Source organism: Cetorhinus maximus, chromosome 2 (assembly GCF_964194155.1).
Source record: "Cetorhinus maximus chromosome 2, sCetMax3.hap1.1, whole genome shotgun sequence".
Taxonomy (NCBI): domain Eukaryota; kingdom Metazoa; phylum Chordata; class Chondrichthyes; order Lamniformes; family Cetorhinidae; genus Cetorhinus; species Cetorhinus maximus.
Window position 1 is genome coordinate 136179258 of NC_135880.1, and position 20974 is coordinate 136200231.

General features: G+C 42.9%; 1 protein-coding gene across 2 annotated transcripts in view; it reads right to left on the bottom strand.

The window, feature by feature from the left end:
* The window catches only part of LOC144690600 (paired box protein Pax-5-like), a 267511-nt gene extending 246769 nt beyond the window's left edge, over positions 1-20742 (bottom strand). The window contains exons 1-2 of one of the 2 annotated variants that reach the window (XM_078558249.1): positions 20610-20742; positions 5430-5595 (exon numbers count right to left, since the gene is read on the bottom strand). In XM_078558249.1, the coding sequence (XP_078414375.1) occupies positions 5430-5595; positions 20610-20649 (206 nt within the window). In that variant the 5' untranslated portion in view covers positions 20650-20742. Of the gene's footprint in view, positions 1-5429; positions 5596-8165; positions 8209-20609 lie in introns of those variants that run through there. The other variant, XM_078558240.1, reaches the window with a different exon arrangement.
* Positions 20743-20974: the final 232 nt, after the last annotated feature.

The following is a 20974-nucleotide window of genomic DNA, read 5'->3' on the forward strand; positions in this document are numbered from 1 at the left end:
TAGTGAGGTTTGAGAGTTGTCTTACACTTAAGATTTATATAAATGGAAGCTGTTGTTTTAGATTTTCCCTCCCCACCATATCTTAAGCCCACTCCCTGTCCGATCCCGAACACTGACTGAAAGAGTCAAAGGTAAAGGATTGGAATCAAATGGAAAATCTGGTGAATAAGGAAGTGGGAGGCAATTCACTGAAGACACTAAATGGGTGGAAAGAGAAAATAAAGAAACGGAAAATGAGAAACAGACAGCAGCAGTAAAACATGGACAAATCCTTTCTGTGCAGTATTTACATCGGAGAGGCGAGATTACTATGATCAGTACCAATCTTTTCGGCTCACTTTTTTTTCTATTTTGGGAAAGCTAATTAGTTTCATGGTTACACACTCCTCCCTTTCTGGTTCCTTCTCTCTAGTTATGTTTCTCGCTCGCATTTTCATCAGATATCCCGACCTGCCGGATCCGGTCGGCCCTGGTCAGTGTAGTCTCTGTATATGATTGAATTTTAAATCTACTTTTTGAATCCAGCGTGTTCTACAAGGTTTGGAGGCGCTGTTGACAGCGATGTGACGCCAATCTCGGCGACCGTCCGGAAGATCCTGTTGCTTTCGCTCCTTTGCCCGTTGGTGTGCACTCGACATTCTCTCAGCTTTAGGGCCAATTGCCCCAGACCGCAAAATCAGCAACAACGACCCAAAATGAGAAGAGTCTCTGTCCTTGGTCCTGAACGTGGTGGGCTAGATTGCAGTTAGAACAAAAAGAGAGGAGAGTGGTGTAGGGGGAAAAAAATTCAGGCGCAGACCCAGAAACTCACATAAAAGACAGAGAACGGAATAGAGAGAGAGGCCGAAAGGTCAAAAAAAGAGAAAGAGAGAGGGAGAGCGAAAGAGACAGAGAAAGTGAGCGAAAAGGAGACAGAGGGAGACAAAGAGAGGCACACAGACAGAGGGAGACAGGGAAAGCGAGGCAGGGATATAGACAGGGAGGGGGAGATAAAGGTGAAAATGAATCAATGAAGAATGCACCTTCCCATTCAGAACTAGGGGTTAAACATGGTGGGGGCGGGCAATGGGTCGGAAATATATTATTTGGTATCCTTTAGTCAAAAATACAACATGTAGAGTTATCAATACCATTGTACCTAAGATTGCATGGGAGTTACTTTGGCGCCGAAAAAACCTGTTTTTCCCTGGGTTTTTGTTTATTGCTGACGGTGGAAACAGCTGAACCTCCACAAGGGGCTGGAACATCTCCAGACTCTTAAAGCTGCCTGAAGAGACAACTCACCAAACAGAGACACCTTCAGGATGCTCTTATAACTGACTTGCTGCTTCTCAAAAGCAAGCCAGGTGTCTGTTAGAAACACGGGCCTTAGCATACAGACCAGCAGGAGCCGCGTCAGTGCTGTGGAGCAGCGCAGGACAGCCATCCAGTCACTTCCTCAGAAAATCCTTTCCCCTTCCAAACCGGGATGGGATAAGTTGGCTAAGTGTTTTCTCGCCATATTTTTCTCTCTGTCTCACTCTTTCAGTCTCTTTTTCTCTCTCCACCTCTTTCCACCTCTTTTCCTCTATCTCTGTCTTCCTTTCCAAGTCTCTTTCCGTCTCCCTCTTTCTCTTTTACTTCAAGGTCAGGCATATTCTCTATGAAGCAGTGTTACAAGGATTGTATTAAAACAGAAAATGCTGGAAATATTCAGCAGGTCTGGCAGCATCGTTGGAGAGAGAGAAACAGAATTAATCTTTCAGCGTCTGTAACCTTTCCTCAGAATCTGAAACGTTAACTCTGTTTCTCTCTCCACAGATGCTGCCAGACCTGCTGAGTGTTTCCAGCATTTTCTGTTTTTATTTCAGATTTCCAGCATCGGTGGTATTTTGCTTTTGTGTACGAGTTTCAGTATTACTGGCTGTAATACGTCGACAGTGGAGAGTCTTTCACCGAGACCCGGGGCTGTGTAACAGGAGGGGGGCGGGGAACGAGATCCTTTGAAACTCCCCAGCCTGCTGAGAGTCCAAAATGAAACAAATTAGCTCTGAATGAGTGACCTAGAGATGGCAAGCAAGATAATCCGGAATAAAATCATCTTTAAGAAGCCCTCTCCTTGAAACGCCAGCAACATAAATAAAAAGAAAACAGGTTAGACACTAAACGATGCCGCAGCCAAAATTGCTGCCTGAATCAAAACAAAGTGAAAACTTTTTGGAGTGAGTCTTTAAACGGCGAGAACGGGTTTGCGTTATTAAACCGATTACCTACAGTGCCCTTCATACGGGATAATGCACCTACACTGGGAGGTAGATCAATAAATCACCAGAGATTTCAGACCAAAGAACAAATACTGTTTAATTCCGAATGATGCATCCCGCCTAAACAGACACCAAAAGCACTTACATCTGAACTGCTCTTGCTTCTGTAAGATACCATTGGAGTGGATTTTCAGAACTGTTTTAAGTGGAGTGGAATTGGATGCAGTAGCATCATGAATCTCTCTGTTAAACAAGCCTTGCAGGGAATAAATGCGAGTATTACAGAAGGTGGAGAGGCGGACTGGTGGCAACCGTGGAATGGCTGCTGGATGTGTTTAAAGCTCAGTCAGTGGGGAGCTGAATGTTAATCCCTGCTTCACTGCGCTCCGACCGCCCTTCCCTTCATACGCTTCTCCCCTTAACATTTCTTTCCTTTCTTCCCCTGAACGTGCGGCTGCCGCGGAGACTGATCTGAACCCCACATTACTGCTCAGAGTCCGATTGGTATAAGTTAGTGGCGGCGACGGGCCGGAAAATGAGTGAATTGGCCGACGTTTTGTCCAAACGGATTATTTTTGCTTGCAGATGAACCGTGAAATTTGGCTACGAACATGTCAGGTTTTTATTAACACGGAAGGCAATCGGTGACTCTTAGTTAATTATTAAATTAATTAGTAAATGACAGCCTTTCTAAAGTCGTGTCGGATTCATTGAAATTAATAACTTAAATGAAGCCGATAGGAAAGGCAAGGGAAGTCATAACTATTGCGATGTTGTAAAGATGTGTCAATGTAATTGGAGTTCATTCTAGCTTCTGTGTGTTTAAACGCTCCCCGACACCAAGCCTACACTGCTCTGCTCTGACTTCTTATCTTGCTTAGAAGGTGTTTCGTTATTCGTTTGCCCAACTTTCAAGCTGGCATAGGGTTCAAATGAAGCATCTGAAATGTAACTACTGATGGCTCTGTCGTAAATGAATGAAAAGATCCAAAAAGGCACAAAGGTATAATGGACACTGCAACTTGGTTTGATGCGCGCAGAAACTATCGCATTCACCAAGTGTGATAACTCAGCCAGGGTCTGGTCTGCAATCATAGTTTGGACCCAACGGGATTTATCAACTCCCATAACTTCCAATAACGACTGGCGCAGGTTTCGCCAAGATTTCGTTAATTTTGTCTGAATTTTGGCCATTTTATGACCCAAAATATTGTGCCTTTAAACCCAAACTCCCAGCTGTTGAATCTCCAGTGTACCCATTAATTTTAAAACCTAATGTTTCTCCGCCGCGGGACTGAGATGGCTCATCCCGGCTTGTTTTTTAGGAGGCCCCTTTAAGTGGTGGGCTACAGGTTTTAAATGTAGCGAACGGCTATTCGAACAGGCCTGGTTTCCTTACTCTGGTGGACCAGGCGCGTTACGCCTGATGAGCCAAATCCGAACACAGCTCGCGACACCTCACTATTTAGCATTGAGTCCTCCTCTGTAGAATAGGGACATGGAGAATCCTCTAAAATAACACGGAGCGTCTCCAGGTGTATAAGAGAAATAAGAATTCACTAAACAAATGAAACGTTTTTAGATGTTCAATGGCCCGAGCGCTGGCAAAGTATCAATAAAAAGTTCATTTCCTGCCTGTGTTTTGATAAATATATCTGACACGAGTAATAGTACCCCTGTACCCCAGACCCAATGTTCGTGTGCATATAATTGCTATCATAAATCTTGCTGTTATATTCTAATAGAAGGGTTTAATCTATCCAAATCTCACCGTCTCGCGCAGCTCCTGCAATAATCATATAGCTTAACTCCACCTCTCCCATCCCAGGAGGATGAACTATAAATTCTGCCAATTTGATTTTCTAACATTAATAGTGAGGCAATTCAATTTCCGAAATCAAGTCACCTTAATGTGGAATGTTGCACGATTTTCGGTGACAAAATGCGACATCGCAAAAACAAATGACATATGGATGTAAATATATCTAATCAAACCGAGTGCCAAGGGTGTAAGAGAATTTTTTTTAAATCCCTCGTTTAGACAGATCCCTTTCAGTTGTGAATTTGTATGCATAAATTCCCTTTCTGCCCTGTGTAAATATGCAGCCTTTAGCTTGTTCACGTGGGGTTGGGTGCCGCCTGTACATGTATGTGCACATGTGCACATGTTTGGCATAGTTTCGTTTGAGTATAGTTGGCAATGCACTGCATAGAGCCCAGTTAAAAAATATCTGTGTCTGTGCATATGTGCAATGTTACATCTTAGTGTACCCCGGTGCCCCTCTAGATCCACGGCTCTATACGCTCAGACACCTGTATTCTTTGCGCTCGTCCGTATTACCAGGCTGTGTGGGTGTCGGACATTGTAAGGACAGGGCAACGGTCAGGGCTGACGTTAGAGGTAAAAGGGCAGGATGCCCAGTGAGTGTGAAAGTGCCCAGACTACCTCTCTGTCCCTAAATAGAACACTGCCTCTGCTAAAAAAGAAGCTGACGGTGACACTGACGCTGGAACAGCAGCCGTGCCTACAGTCACTGCCTTTCTGAGTGTTTATCTAGGTACCTACCAGGTGCTCACTGACTGTACCGGAAGGGTTCACATACATTAAAGGATTATTTTGCTTTCTTATAACCTAAGGGTGTTTTCTGCATTCTGCGTGGCTTTTATGAGCTGGGGTTTTGTTGAATCGTTTTCTGCTATTCTCTGATATCTGATTCTCTTAATTTAAGGATTACCTTGTTGTCATATCCTTTCTGATGGATTACCTGCAGGAAAGGCTTTGTCTGGGATATGTCGCTCTTGGATTATTTCTGCTCCTCATATCTGTAATATTAGGTTTGAATTACTTCCGATTCTCTTGCCTCTAACACTATTTCCCATCATTACCCTCTTGCCTATAAGATTGTTTCCATTATTACTATTCGGCTGAAGCACACAGCCCAACATCAACGTATTTCTGATTGCCCTATAATTCCTGTTTTGTTTTGGCTTTTTGATACCTGCTCGGGATTTGGTTTTGCAACTCATTCTGTGTCATGTTACTTTCTGTTACTCCATCCAATGTCTTTTAGCCGGGTGAACGTTTAACTAAAAGATGATAGTTGCAGATATGTAAAGTGTCCGTTTAGACTCCACTTGGTTCCAGGCAGTTACCCTGTGTGATATTTCTCTCTCCTTGCTTCTTACCTGCCCAGAATCTTGCTAACGCAGCCGTGGCTCACCCTGAGCTGCCTGGAGATGTCACAGGGTCGCACCCCTTGGTGGGCCAGCTCTACGATCCGCTGTCGGACAACATCGGGGAGGGGGCGACCATTCACAAAGACCCCTCCGAGCTGATTCACCCCGCCATGCCCTGTATACAACATACAAAACAGAGAGAGAGAGAAAAGAAACACTGCAGCTATACAATAGAATTCCAATACTAAGCCTGCATCTCCGAGCTAGGGTTTATTGGCAACACACAGGGCCAGCTGAAATATGGGGAAGAGGAGGACAGACACAAACCCCCCTCCCCCACCCCCAACCCTCCTTTGCACTAAGTGGCTGTCCACAGGCATGGGAAGATGGGGGTGGGGTGGGGGGTACAAGGGGGTGGGAATATATCGCAGCACGTTGGACAATGAGGAGAAAACCAGGAGAATGAGGGGCAATGTGTTAAAGAGGGGAACACTTTTCAAACATGGGCTCCCGCATCAGCATGTCCAAGAACACAGGGATACAGCAGCTTCCTGGAACACTCCTCATATCAGTCGATCACAGCCACACGCTCTCCGCCAGCAACTGGACCCTCCGGCTAGGAACAGGGATATGTCCCCCAGTGCATTATAACATTGATAATATGGACCAACACTAGCTTTAGTTCGCAGCTTCAAAAAAAAAATGAATGTTTATGGTGCGGTACAGAGGCACATGAGTGGTTCGCTGAAAGCGAAAGTGACCCATTGAATTCGGAACAGAAAATTGGCCCCTTTCGGTGAAACTTCAGCTTCCTGTGTGTAAAATAAAAAGTGGTCACTCGGAGAATTGAGGACGGATTTTAGTCGCACTCACAACCTTCTGGGACCAGGATGTGTTCCTTTTGAGTAATCGGCCGCAGAATCACAAGCGGTTCCATTCTCACACTGATTGGAACAGAATTTATAAATGTTTACTACACTTTTCCACACAGCTCGTGGGTTATCTTACGAAAACAAGAGTGCATCTTTTTTTCTGTCTTAATGTGCTAGTAAATCTCTACAAGTCTTTCAAGAAAACCAATGGGAAAGTGAATGATAAATCCCAATTCAAAACGATAATAAGGTTATTTTTTCTAACATGATTCAAAGTGAAATCAAAAGTAATGGAATCCATATTCAGATCTATATTCAGAAATAAAATAAAGCTCCTCAATATAAGTGTTTAATGAATGCAGGTCGGTTCCAAAATGCTAATACTGCAAAACCTGGGAGTGTTTGAGATAAATCGCCCTATTTAAATCTCCGTTTTTGTTTATTAGGCTGCATCTCAGCCAGAGGGAAAGAAAGTTAAAACGGGAACGGATTAATACCTGCACAGAGGGGTAATCGGCGCCGCGAGGTACTTGGCTCCTTCGTTGCTACTTTTACTGGTTTTAGCAATAAGCGAAATTAACGTTTTGTTAATGAGTCAAAAACGACGCATTACTTCCTTTTTTTGCAGTGAATTGGTATCAGTAATTGGTATCTCATTTCAGCCTATGGAGCAGAAAATTACTAACTGGAAGATTATTTGTTTTTTTTTAAATACGTGTCATCAGATTTCACCCCGGATCTGTTTAAATTCTTTCATTTCCAAGTACCTTTTGAGATTTCGGTCCACTTTTTAAAAAAAATATATAAAGCAGCGATTATTCATTATTTCGAATGAACACTATTAAGCGTACGTACAATTCAAAATGGGAATGGATAAATATGGAATAGGGTTATAAAAAAGCATGACTTCGATAACAAGAAGCGTTTTTCCAAAAAAAAAATCGATAATGTTTGTTTCGATCTGGAAGTTCGTGTGCGCGCCTTTACTCCACATCACTGTGTGGTAGCAATCTTAAATCGATACATGCTTTTGGAGGCGGAAGGAAGACTCCAAGCTGATTTACACTCAGTAAACCTGGTCAACGAGGTGCGATTCCTAAAGTGTGTTTAGACCCCACTACAATATGATTAGTTCGAGTTGATAAAGCATCTGTTTACAAGCTGTAGGTATAATAACTCTTAATACACCGTGATAGATGTGTCATTTCATATAACACCGACCAAATGGACAAGCCCCAGCCAACTCTGTCAAGCAAAACTAACGTGTTGGAGATTTCTGCGTGGTTTAAAGCCACCAGGACGGACTTCACACTGCTTTACATCAACTTCACCCTCGCCCGTTTACCACTCAAAACTAAATGCAATCGGAGAAAGTCAAAACAAACACTTACACATCGACCTTATTGAATCCGCTCTCTCTTGTAATTTACTGCCAAATAGGTTGTTTTTGTTTTGTTCACGAATTTTAATAATTAACCTATTAATGCAACTGACTTTTACCAACAAACGATGCTCGTCACAGAATGCAGGAATATCACATCTCATTTCGTAGTAAAAGTATTAGTAATTAACAATATTGCAACTGCGTCCGAGAATGTTGTCGCTCTCGGTTTAATTGTGGGAATTAAGTAATATTTGCATTAAGTCGTTTTTTTTTAATTCGGGGAAATCAGGGATGATATTAAAAATAGCCGTGCACGTGTGACTCGGTCGTGCCTTTATGCAGGAAGGGCTCCCTTTCAAAGACTTCGCATTTCTCCGGGTCTAGGGGTATCTGATCATCAGCTTCTGGATCCGGGTGCCCCAGAACTCCTTACACACTATCACTCACTAGGAACCGCCAGACAAGCCAGGGAAGGAGCTGCCTACTTACTATGCATTGCTGCAAACGGGTCGTGCTTACAGTGGATTTCCATGAAAAGGCGCAGCCGGTCTTCAACTCGGAGAAAACCTCGATTTCCTGGTCTGGATTTAACCCCTTCACCTATACTCCCAAAAACAAAAGAGGGGCGAGCAGCACCCCACGCAAACCCAGAAGAAGATCTCGATGCCAGCCACTAATTGCAGGTCCTACGTCTTTGTGATCCACAAGGTTTCGGACGGATTGCACAAGGAACGTAAAAGTTAAGTTTGACAAATGCAATGCATTGCCCCCAAAAAAAGATCCAATTGCTACCTAGTGACAGCAGTGAATTTTAACTTCGAAATCGTTCGAAACCGGAAAAAAAATCCTTTTATGAATTCCAGCTTCTTTTTTTGGCGTTTTCCTATGCAATTTGTCCGCTGTGTGTGTGTGAAGGCGGGTTCCCGTTTCCCCGGAGTGCGCTGGCCCCCTGCTCTGTATTCAGTCGCGCTCAGTCTCCTCCATAGTGTTTAAATGTGGCTGAGCCCGCGGTGATTCGGCGCTGATTCGCCCGAGGCTCAGCCCTGCTGGGACGGCGCTCGGCCCCAGTCTCTGTCAATCACAACATCACCAGCCAATCAAGGAGCGGTCTTCGTTCCTGCTAACCAATCGCGCTCAGCAGCCGAGCTTCTTGACCAATCACCGCGCGAGCTACTAACTTATTCACCAATGACACTCCCGTCTAAAAGAACTGGCCAATCGCGCGGACTGCATTTTTAACATCCGCCAATGATTTGCAGGTCTTATAGAGATAAGAGGCGGTCTCTTTGATAATTGGTTATCTCACACAGTATCTTGATTGGTTCACGCTGCTAAACTCTAGAGGCGGGCCTCTTTATTAAAGAGAATTCATTCACATGTTCAAAATGAATTTAATTTTTCATTTGAATAATTTTAAACAATAATTTTCTTCCACAGAAAATCCTGTGGATTTTTGAATATCTAAATAAATCTTTCACTTTCGCACTAACTTTAAGAACCTGTATAAAATTCTAGTGTTTGACTTTAGTTCAAATACTAGTTTTAGATGCAGATGTTGACACTAACCAATGCATGATATTAGTTGGTTCGAACATACATTACAGTACAGCAAAATTAAGACATTGCTGGAAATTTTACTTACAAAACAGTTCTTTGGGACGGACTAAATACAAAGCTGTTAATAACGAAGAGTCGATTTGTATGTCAGTTTATATTGACTATACAGAAAGGATCTTGAGGGTTTTTTTAACCTTATTTTAGGAGTGGTCAGCTGCAGAGTTAAATAATCCTGAAGCCAGGGACCGATCATCTTTTATGCAGTTAACAGGTGTCAAATGTTCACAACTTGCTGACCGTTAAATTTGATTTTATATTTTTATTTAACTTAGCTGTCGAGGAAAGTGGATTAAATAGTATGCTAAATGTCTGAATAATTGAGCTTAAATACTTTTCGTACGAAGGGAAAACGTTAACATTTCAACCCAGTCGATTTTGAAATGATGAAAGACAAAATCAGCCCACCGCGATGTCACCCTTCAACTAATGGATCTCTCATTGTTAATTTAAAATAATCTTAGTGATCACTTACACAAGTTGAAATGTAACCATGTTCAAACCTACTTTAAAGGGCAAGTCGTTTTGTCTCAGTTACATTGCTAAATCTCCATCTGCTATTGGAGTCCATCCGGGTGCTGGAAACTACTTTTTCTACATGACTTCAAAGTGCTCGCACACACATATACAAGGGTATTTGCGCGCTCACACACACACACACACACGTTTAGGTTTTTGTGTCCATACTGTATTTGCACAGGAACTACCTATCAACCTTCAAGGACAATCCCGTTTTAAGCAATAACACAGTAAACCTCCACGACTATTTAAAACTGGGTATGTATTATTTTCAACAATTCAAATAGACAACCGCAATAACACAACGATACATAGGTAGCATGCTATTTAATTGCGTAGCTCGCCTCCCACAATTGTGGAAACAAAACGTTCCGCTGTTTTATTCGGAATATCAGTAAAGAGTTGGAAATAAGTTTTAAAAGTGAAATTCACCAAACATCACAACTAAAACACATTCGAAAATCCAAATCAGAATTTAATTTGGATTTCAAATGCCACTAATTACAATTGTATCTTTTTTGACATTCAAGATATTTAATGTCTATATTGAAATATCCACAGATGCAGCTTAATATAGAGTTCAGCTATTGTTTGAATTGCATAATAATGTTACAATATTAGTGTAACAGAAATAAAATGTCACTATCAATTTTCATGGACAATCGTGTTTTAATCAGAAGCTCAATAAAATTTCACCCTTTAGTCTTTGTTATTTATGGTAACCTGTTTGATAACTTACTGTTTAAATCATTTTTTCCACCATTCTAAAAAACTTGGGGTAATATCTTAATAAAGGAGAATCCAAGTCTGAATTTTAATATTTCAACGTAAGGCTCTGGTTAGAGGTATTATTAAAGGAGCAGAGGCTTGGACAGAGGGCTGAATTTCATAGCGTTTTGGAAATGTCTAACTGGAATTATTTGGGATGTGAATTTTCGAAGCTGCGTGTTGCTGGACTGGGAACTGGCCGTACTTTTCAAATGTGAATAAAATGCCTTTGGTGAGACATTACCAACAACTCCCCAGTTACTGCAACCCTACTGATGCAATTCAATGTCTTTCCCTCAATCTAACCCAGCGTTTCCGAGCCTAGGTTTTAAAAAATTTCAATCCCCTTGTACCGCCCTCCCCCATCTCAGAGCTGTCTCTGAACCCGGCTGTTTATAGTTATCACCTGCGGCTGCGCCTAAATGATTTCCAAGATTCGAATGTGTTTTCACATCAGCAAGCTCACAGTTTCCTGTCTCGGAGTTATCTGACATCGATGGTGCGTTACCTCTTGGGGTAAAATTTTGCGACAGTCGCTGATAATTTGAACTTCTCTAAAGTTATACTTTTAGGATAGCAGAATCCTTCTCCACCTGCGGGTGCAGGTTTACCAATTCAAATAATTATTTCTGGAAATGAAATGCAGTTTTCCAATTCTTCCAACTAGCCCACGATGGAACTAAATGAGGTTTAAGCTGGGGTCTTGCCCGCGAAGCCAGTTCTCAAATGCATCTAATTGGCTCTATGAAAGGGTACCTTTTCATTTTTTTTACATTTACGCCCCGGAGGTGCTTGCTATCATATTGCAAGCTCTTCATGTAAGGACACTGCAGAGACCTGCTCACAGCGGCCCACACCTCTCCGCAATTGGGGGTGTCCTCATACTGCAAGCCCAGTCGGCGAGATATCCCTATCCAAATATAGTGGGTAAGATTCTCTATAAAATCCTGCATGGTAGCAAAAAAAAAACAAATAACCAAGGTCTGCCTTTCCTGTCTTGATTTCCCTTGTCGATGGCCCCCAACAGAGAAAAAGGCAGCTCCTCACTTTCTGACTATGCTCGTGTTCTTTGGTCAACCGGTGCAGAGTGGGAAGAGGGTCAGGATAGAGGATAATTTCCTGGGGCTACCCTTGGGTCAGGCCAAAGCCACCATCCATAGGTCCAAAATACGTCGGATCCACGGGGAGGGTCGCCCTGCCTCTTGCCGCTGTATTGTGATGACCCTGAAGAGTGACCACGCGGTGTCAGTAGGTAACTCAAGTGTTCCACGACCTGTGGGCAACTGTGTAATTGATGGGGAGACCAAATTATGATTCAGTTTTACTTCTGATTTGTATATTTCAATTGTTGAGGGCATGACATCATTGGCGATCTCCTCATTGCAATGATGCAGCTTTAGAAAGCTCTAGAAATTCCTTGCCATTCTACTGATCCAACTTCTGACTCCTGAGCAGATTGCCTCTCTATAAAATGCAAGGACGTCAAAAATAATGTTTTATGATATTCTTGATCCTCTCACATGTTGAAGATATTTAAGTATCAAAACATTTCTAAAAGTGCCCTTTAGCTAATTGAACTAATCCCTATGTTTATTATGTATTTAAACAATCTGCTTAAAGTTTGGTTGTGTTTCCCCTCACCTACCCCATCAAACGCAATGAACACACCTTCCAAACAAGGACCATTAATTGGGAACGTTCATTAACTACACGCTAACCCATAATTCCCGATGTATAAACATCTCAAACAATAAGCCACGGATGTTGGATCATTGTGGGGAGTCGTGTTAAAGGGCAATGGATCATTCCGCCTCTTTACTGCCCGTCACAGCCTCAACAGAAGAGAAAGTTACTCTCCAACTCGAGCCTACTTTTCTTTACCACCTGCCCCAATACAATATCTGATTCACTGTAAAACTCGAGCAGAGAACTTTCACAAAACTTAATTTATCGAAACTGTGCTTGGAATATTGATTCTGAAGGCGCGCCAGAGGGGGTTAGAGAAAAGGGAGAGGTAGCGCTAAATCCAGGTGTACACAGAAATCTGCGGGACGACATTCAACACGAGCCACCATACCGGTTTTGCAAAAAGATGGTGGTGGCGAATACTCACCGCGAAGGATAGATAAGCAAGAAGGGAGTAGGCAGAAAGCACAGACAGGACTCTCAGTGTGACATTCCGGTCTATAAACATATGTACTTGGGATGTGGGATTAGATCTGTTCCTGAAAGCTCACTGCATGAATCACGTGTTAAGATATCTGCTTTTGGGAAGTTAGGTTTTTATTCATTCTCATGTGGGTGTTGCTGACAAGGCCGGAATTCATTGCTCATCCGTTACAACAGTGGCTTGCTCGGCCACTTCAGGCAACAATTAAGAGTCAACCATTTTGATGTGGGACTGCAGTCTTATTATACCGGTAAGGCTCAACAACATTAGCAAACCAGTTATGATTTTATGACAATCCAAGAGCTTTTTGATCAACTTTTACTGATCTTTATTTTATTTCAAACCGAATTCAAACGCTCAACTGCCATGATTTCTGGATTATTACCCCGGCCCTCTGCCTAATGACTCTATTCGCTTAGCCACCACACTACCGACTATCACCCATAACCCTAGAGCAATTCTTAACGCTCACAATCAAAGGCTACAGTTTTACTGCGTCCAAGCAAAATTGTTTCTTTATGGTTTAGCTCCACAAAGGTACGGTATAATTGAGAAGACCCAGCCCCAACGAGACAGCGCCAGGCCCATTTGTGGTTCCAAAGGTGTAGCATAAATCCAAACGAGAGTTATTCTGTTCGGCGCAATTAACTGTCTTGGCTTAACAAATGGATAGAACTATTTCTGTCATCTTCCACATTAACTTCCTTCCAATAATGGCTCAGTGCACATGCATCGCCAGATTAAGAATGAAATCAGAGAACCCGAGGCCGCAGTTATGCTGTCACTTTGGGGAGTCGTGTCAGCTGCGCATGGTCCAAAGGATAGCAGAGCTCAGGAGTCGGATCGACTATCTGACTCCCAAAAAGTGCTAAAGCAAGACAAAAGCAAAATACTTTAAAACGCTGCAATAACACCAGAAAATGCTGGAAACGCTGAGCCGGCCTGGCAGCATCTGTGGAGAAAGAAACAGAGTTAAAATTCCAGGGCGATGACCTGGGCAAACGGAAAACGCTTTCAGTGTAATAGGGAGGGAGGGAGGACAAAGAAGCAAAGGGAAGGTCAAGAGATCGAGTGGAAGGTGGGAGGGGGGTGGGGGGGAGAGAGATTAAATTATGTTGCTAGGTCGAAGGGAGTGGTAATGGGACAAGTAAATAAACATAAAATGTACCTAGAAAGCAGAATAATGAACAGCTGAAAGGTCAACTCGGTTTCTCTCTCCATAGGTGCTGCCCGACCAGCTGAGCATTTCCTGCATTTTGTGTATTATACAGGATTACGCAGGGTGTCTGGTACAGAAACAGGCCATTCGGCCCAACCAGTCCATGTCGGTGTTTAGGCTCCACTTGAGTCTCCTCCCCTCTTTTCTCATCCCAATCTACTATGGTAACCATCTATTCCATTCTCCCTCATGTGCTTGTCTAGTTTTCCTGAAATGTACCCATGCCTTCGCATCCACTACTCTCTCCGGCAGTGTGTCCCACATTCTCATCACTCTTTGGTAAAGAGGTTCCTTCAGGATTCCCATTGGAATTCTTGGTGACTGCCTTATATCGATGTCCTCTAGTTATGCTGTACCAGACAAGTGGATCCACTCCACTAAACCTTTCATAATTTTAAGTGCCTCTGTTAGGTCACCCCTCAGCCTTCTTTTCTCAAGAGAGGAAACCCAGTCTCTTTTTTGATATGTAAACCCACACATTTCTACTAAAGAGTTGTGAGATCCTCTCAAGTAGATCAGGCACAGCGGAAGTATAACTCCAGCTCAATGGCAAGCCGCATTTTCAAAATTCGTGCGGCCAAGTGAAGTCATTGTTAACTTTGCAAAGTGAAGGTCCATGTATGTGTCCAAACACCCATACACGCCTTTTGTTCCTAAACTCGCCACCAGCTGCAATATAACCGGGGTCGGAAATCTGGAAGTTGTACTGTAAACATGCCGGTGTGAGGAGGTGCCTGTAGTATAACTGCAACCTCAAATTATAATCCAGGCCGTATAGACAGAATTTCTGTGTGCGGCGCTTTAGAAATATAAAGCGCTTTAAATGCACTATGTTCATGTAAGGAAACTGCAGCCACTCTCCCCACGGCATTGGACCTGTTTCGGTACAAGTGCCCCCTTGGGTGTCAGTATCCCGCAGGATGCGAGGGGCGGTTCTTGCGCCACTTCCGCTTCCAGTCTGGATCCATGGATCGAACTCGAATTTTCCTTTAAAATCTCGGGCAATCGCCCACAATGGAGGGAGGGAGCAGAGTGAGATCGTTGTGAAGGTTACAACGTTTGTGTAGAGCTGTACATTGGAACCTTCGACAGAGGGCACTAACTCTCGCAAACTATTGCTTGTCACTTACTCGTCTTCCAGCAATACTTCCTGCTCTCCTTATTTCCCCGGACACCTCTCCCTATTCTTCGAAGTCCATTTTTCACGATTTTCTTAAATTTCCATTCGCCTATTGCCTGTATGATTTCACATTTCCTCAATATATTCACTCCCTCGTCTATAATATTTGCTTTTATTAAATGTGTTTTTTAACTGTTTTTGAGGTATTGTTCGGCCGCGTTAGTATCTTGGGGTGGATTCTTAACCCCTAAAGGAGCAAACTAATCCCTTCTTACACCTCTACTTAACGGTCCAAAGATTAGTGATGGTAACACTCGGACTAAACTGTTATGAGTACTGTCAACTCATTAGAGTCACAATAATTTTGAAATAGTTTACGTCTACGAAAAGTTTTCAATCCAAGGATTGGGACGAGTAATAGCCAAATGTAAATACTGTGCAGAAGTAATATGTTAAATTTTAGTAATTAGCGTCTTAGTAATTAGCGTCGCTAAATTCATTGTTCACAGAGAGACCGCAAATGTAAACTACTAGGTTTAAATGTGATGCCTATAGGCATTTGCACATGAGCACGTACTGACACGGCACTAGAACTTAAATGAAAGCACAGAGTGTTTCAGTAGTATAATTCCCAGGTGGGTAGTGAGTCTAACTGGCCAATGTAACCAATACTGTCCAATGAGCATGTGTCCTTCCTTTCTGAAACTCTCTTTAACTGGAACATAAACTATGAAATTAATGGAGATGCTTTATTTTCACTGTAAGAATCCCAATGTCAAAGTAGGGATCGGGTGCTGCCGGCAAAATATACCCCAAAATAAACGCGCCCTAGTAATTAAGTATTACTGGCAATTCCAGAACTCTGGACGAGGCTTGGAGTGATGCCCGAGAACATTGGTTTCACTTGTTATTTGATTTCCGACACGATTTTTTACCGAACAAATTTATACTGTTGCGTTGCGACGGAATCATCATCAAATAGTAACTCTTCCGGCTTTATCAGTGTAAATGACAAAAGTCCTTTTGCAAGTGACTGGCTGTTCTGATCTGACAATGCGACTTGGCCCTAGTAGTCCTGTAACTCACCCAAATTTACACGGGATACACGATGTGAGGGATGGGTTGTATCAATCACCAATGTGTTTCTTTGCACGCCGCTATAATCACTGCACTGTATGGGTCTGATGTTAGACCTCTGATCTACTGGTGGTGTCAGTCACCTACTATTTACAATATTTCAAATTGGGATTCAGTGGAACAGACACAGAGGATGAATTATGGAAAGAATTGTGACGGAAGATAATACATCTATCGATTCTCCTTGTATAATACACAGCGTACTTCTAAAGGTCTAGCTTACTCTTGTGTTTTCCTGTAGCCTGACAGGTGACTGACACTTGTGACCTGGCAAATCTAATCTTTCTACACCATGAAACATATAAGGCCATTGATTTAAGGGAGACATTTCAGAAATTATCTGTGAATGTGAAGCTGGGTAAAAATATGATCGTTGTCAAGTCAGGAAGAGCAGGGAGGCTGGGCCGTACTGGAAACCCCAACTTTCAAGACACTTGTGCCTTCCACAAGTCTGACTTTATTCTCTCGCGATCCTTCACCACAGTCCACAATATCCGAATCTTCATATGATTAAAATAACAATCTGGAATGCTAGAGAACAATTTAAGATTTGCTCCATAATTTCCACTTGAAGGACACTGCTCTGCTCCCTGCATTCCTCCCCTCCGTTCCTCCCTCCGTCCTGCTCTGATGGTTTGAGACTTGCAGGTGCAGAAAGTGAAATCGCACTCTTCGATGGGGTGAGGGGAAGTTCAGTACGTTCCTATCTTAAGAAACTGCTGCTAGTTTCTTTTCTACTGTTTGGGCGGCCTCTTTTGTGCTAAGCTTCGGTGAATAGCTTTTCTCCTTACAGCCTCTGGAGGACTTTCCTGCTGCAAGTTTCCTGAACCGGAAACGGGCCAGTCGGCAGCCCAGTGAGTCTGGTCTGACAGAGATGTGAGCTCTGTTTTTTTCCCCCAAACCTTCAAATAGGAATTGATCTCCAATGGGTCTTGTGGGGCTCTCAATCACGCAGCAACACTTGCCCGTATATTTAAAATGTATCAGTGGAAAACTAAACTGGGTCCATTCAAAAGGCATTTGCACTGTTAATTGGACACTTTCAAAAGTTGCTCCTTAGGCGCGAACGTTTGGAAATGTTGGTCTTTATTTTATAAAAGTTTTAAGTAAAGACCAGGATGCACCAACGGAATGCGGTGACTGTAAATTGCAGCTGTGCTAAATTGCTTTCAAGTGTTATTATTTTGACTGAGGAAGCGGCTGTGCTGTTTAAATTGTGTGTGTGTATATATATAAATAGTGCGTGGCACAGTGTCGGGAAGGTTTATTTAACATGAATATACACGCAGACAATGTAAAGTTCATCACCAGAAGACTAACTAATTAACAAAGTGGCAGCACTTTAAAACAGGCCCGACCATACCGAAGAAGCGTGGCTCGCACGTGCTGATACAAAGGATTTCGACACTGTCATCTGTCAGCTCGGAAGCTGAAAGTAAACAATGATATAGATTATTTCACGGGTCACAGACAGGAAAAGCAGTTAATGTCCCAGAATGGCACAAATTCATTCTGGTGTCAAGCTCGGCAACTGGAGCCCTTTATGATCAATAACTGGGCAGGATCCTTTCGGAAGCTGAACTGGGGAAGGATGGAGGGGTCAGTTAATCTGTCAGGGACTGAAGGGCACAGGAACCCACTCTTTGTGTCTTGTGATTCCACATGAATTATGTGACGGATTTCAAATTAATACGATGAAGAATACTTGAGGCCAAATGCGGCCTGTTCTCCTTTTAACTAAACCTATTCGAAGTCCTATTCGTTTACTTGCTGCTTTCATTTTTAACACGTTGCCATTGAAAAGAAGAGCAAAGCGCCCTGGTTAAAGGGCGCCCGGTGAATGGAACCGGGCTGCAGACGGCCCTGTGTTATTCTAAATAGGAAAAGAGGTAACGGGCGAAGCCGCAATCTATAAAATGCCGAGCTGTGCGGTTATTAGGCTTTGTACTTTTGGAAGCTCACGATTGAGTTTGATTGAATGACTCCTTTCTTGCGATATAAACCATTATGCATAACCGGATTTAATTTTTTAAGAGAGCCGCGGGGAGTGGGGAGGCACTGAGGGCAGAGCTGGGGACATTAAACATAGTCCGCCGACCTGAACCACCACAACAGAAGCCCTGGGCTGTTCACTTGGTATTGGCGAACAGACTGCTGAGCAGACCTGTTGAATTAATTTCCAAATAAGAAAATAACAATGTCTTGAAATTCCCAGAAAAATAAATCACATGGGCATTTCGCAGGGTGAAGCATCTCCGGTATTCACCGTTCACTCTGTAAAACCTGTCATGTCCTCCGCACCCCCCCCCCCCCCCCCCTCTCTCTCTCTCTCTCTCTTCTGTCCTCAAAAGCAAGGTCTCAGTGCCTGGTTCCACCATGTTGGGTGAGTGACGGCGATTGGTGTCCTACAGTTTAGAAAAATGAGCCGAAGCTCATCAATGGAGATGGTGTTGTTTATAATCAGCTGATACACAGGTATTGTGATAAGAAGTGCAGGAAGATATAAAACACTATTGAACCACATTTCACACTGCAAGCACAGAAGGAAGATAGAACTGAAGTTTATTTCTTATTTAAAGACTTTTTTCCCAGTCCCTAGACTGCATCCTGACACCTGATTAAACATCACTTTGAAATTGCTCTTTTCAAACTAATGGTTCGTCACCTTTGCCTCTTGAATTGCTTTTTAATCTGGAATATGGACCAGCGAAATCGTGTGTATTTATCGGAGGGGGCCTGGATTGCCTGGGTCTTGAGTTGACAAACCGATTAGAGAGCCTTTAAGGAGCGTTTCTTGTCTCCGAAGGTTCAGTTCGTGTGGCGAAAGTTACCGTCAAACCCAATCAGAGACATTTCTGTTGCAGTTTCCAACGCACGATTAACACCACCCCCAACCCCAGCCCTCGCATCTAAATTCAACGTGTATTCACAAATGAATATGTGTATAAATTGTTTTAATGTGCCGATGAAATGTATTGTTCAATTATTTTTGTCAGAATTAGTCAAACAGCAGGTGTTCGAGAATAGGGACAAGTGAAAACCCAAAAGAGATTTTAACTTAATTCCGTTTGACCATGGCGGCACCTGTCCCGTACAAAAAGGGCACAAAACGGTCAAAAGGTTCCGAGGAGCCGGGCCCGCAGATCCCCAAAGCCGGAGTCGGTAGGGTCATTTTACTGCTTCTCGTTTTTTATTTTGCTCTTCGAAGTTTCATTTGCAAGTTTTAAATCAATGTTTATCAACAAAGTGAACAGCGTGGGTTAATGTCTGTTTATTATAGAGGCCCCGCACTCTGATTTCACGTCTGGTGTTTCTGTTTCAGCAGTAGCTGGAGACGGTTATTTTAAAACAGTTCGGGGTGGGGGAGGGGGGGCAGATTTTCACCAGCAACACATACACAAACATTTTCTATTACGCTCCAAACCCGAAACCAGAATATGAAGTGCCCAGTATCGCCCACACTGCAGCGCGTCTATCGAACCATCTAGATACTTAAAAAATAAACAAACGACATGCACAAAGCAAAGAAAACAAATAGAGGACACCGAATTTAGCCACTGAAGACATTTTAGCTATTTTTAGCTTTGCAAAACTGCAAAAGAGAACTCTAAACAACCCCAGCCAACTCTCTCTCGCTCTCTCATACACACACAAGCATGAGCGATGTCCAACCTCACCCTCTCTCGTACATGAAAGCAGAGGTTTGTGGCGAACTGCAGTTTTTTTTTGTCGTTTCCCCTCCTTCCGCCCAGGACTTTCAGCTGCAGACCTGATTTCAGCAGTTTCGCGTTGTGCAAACTGATGACAATTGTCACATTGTAAATAGTAAATGAAAAAAAAAACGACTTTGGGGCTTAAACATGAGCTAAAAGTATGTTTTTAATTATTGAAACTGTTGAACCTCAGAAACGACCACTGATTACCTTATAGATCGGTGATCGCTGGAGGGGGTTTTACTGCAGCCCGAATTTACCACAACGCATGAAAAAGTTATCACGCTCAGTTCTGATGGGGAAGCTACTCTCAAATCAGCACCAAGATGTCTTCCGCCAACCTGCTCATTTTAGACAGACAGCTCAAGCACCGATATTCACGCACGGAGATACATCTCCCCTTTGTTTATGCTCAGCATTCATTTTAAGTTTTCAAAGTGCACGGAATTTGCTTTACATATTCCCCAAGACTTGAACGGCAGTGAACCCCAGTTAGCTATTTAAAATCCTTTGTTTTTTTTTAAACAAGTGTCTGAATTCCTCCTATATATTTTTACACGAGTGAATTCTGTTTAATTGTACAAATAAATACGAGGCTGTCGCCAATGCAGCCGCTTCATGCCTTCTAATTATTGACATTTTTTTCCCCCCGCAGAAACGTTTTAAAACTTACCTGATCGGACACTCCTGAGCGCGCTGCCGTTTTTTTCCATGCTAGTTCTGGGATTTCGAGCCCTTTGTGAAAAGATTGGAAGAAAAGTTTCCCCCTTTTCGGTGTGTGTGCGTGTTTTGTCGGCTCCGAATAATTTGACTCTTCCGCTACCCCGTCGCGTCTTTGGTGCTGCCCATTGATCCGAAACTAAACGTTTTAGGTGGAGAAAAGGCTCTGAACAAACCGTGAAATGATTAAGGAACTAAAAGAGCTCGCTACATGTGAGATCATGTCCTGTTCGCCTTTAGAAAAAAAATCACAAAGTCCCTCGACACAGCGAAAAGAAAGTGAAACTCTTACATCTGGTGGACAAATCACCCGCACCT